Source organism: Tupaia chinensis, unplaced genomic scaffold (assembly GCF_000334495.1).
Source record: "Tupaia chinensis unplaced genomic scaffold, TupChi_1.0 Scaffold000330_1, whole genome shotgun sequence".
Classification (NCBI taxonomy): Eukaryota; Metazoa; Chordata; class Mammalia; order Scandentia; family Tupaiidae; genus Tupaia; species Tupaia belangeri.
In genome coordinates this window covers 113,210-114,118 of record NW_006159824.1, presented here as the reverse complement: position 1 = coordinate 114,118, position 909 = coordinate 113,210, and the positions used below count along the sequence as shown (strand labels likewise).

At 53.8% G+C, this 909-nt stretch overlaps 1 protein-coding gene across 1 annotated transcript in view; it reads left to right on the top strand.

Moving 5' to 3' along the window:
• Window positions 1-909, top strand: part of PFAS (phosphoribosylformylglycinamidine synthase) — a 22,489-nt gene that overhangs the window by 19,361 nt on the left and 2,219 nt on the right. Inside the window, exon 26 of the mRNA XM_006151745.3 lies at window positions 543-866. Coding sequence (XP_006151807.1) covers window positions 543-866 — 324 coding nt within the window. The remainder of the gene's footprint in view (window positions 1-542; window positions 867-909) is intronic.

The window sequence follows — 909 nt, the reverse complement described above, 5'->3', positions numbered from 1 at the left end:
CCACATGTCATCCCTGAAACGGCACCTGCCTCTCAGCTCCAGATCTTCCCATCTTCCAGGAAAAGCCCCAAATCCAAATTTTTATGTAAAATCTTAGTTTTAAATGTTAGGCAACTAAAAGATTTTGGGAGGCTGGCAGGTTGTGTGGTGGCTAAGGGTGCTGGACTCCCACATGGCCAACCGAATGTCAAATCCCAGACCTGGTAGCTTGCTTTCTCACCTTTCCTCTCTCTTTCTCTTATTCTGTCCCTCTCTGGTCAAATTTTTAAAAATAAAGTTAAATTAAAAAAAAAATTTAAAAACATGTTCTGCTGTCTAAGCATGAAAAATATCAAGGCCATCTCTGGCCTAGGAGTCGGCAACATCTGATTTAAGCAGATGAACCCCTTTCTTCCCTTGCACTTGGCCCAAGCTCTGCAGAGGGGCTTCTTAGGGGAGAGTCAAAGTGCTTGCTGGGACAGAAGAGCAGCCAGCCCCTTTCAATCCTGCTTTCCCTTTTCTGAGCATTCCATATCTAACCCTGACTTCTCTGCCCTCCCTAGGGTGGGCAGCTGCTGTCACCTTTCATCCACAGGCAGGGGCTGAACTGAGGCGCTTCCGGAAACGACCAGACACCTTCAGCCTGGGCGTGTGTAATGGCTGTCAGCTGCTGGCTCTGCTGGGCTGGGTGGGAGGTGACCCCAGCGAGGAGGCAGCAGAGACAGACCCTGACTCCTGGCCAGCCCGGCCTGGCCTCCTGCTTCGCCACAACCTGTCTGGGCGTTATGAGTCTCGCTGGGCTAGCGTGCGTGTAGGGCCTGGGCCGGCCCTGATGCTGCGAGGGATGGAGGGTGCCGTGCTGCCCGTGTGGAGCGCCCATGGGGAAGGTCAGTCCTGGGCAAAGCGGGTGGGGTGGTGGGGGAGGTGTGC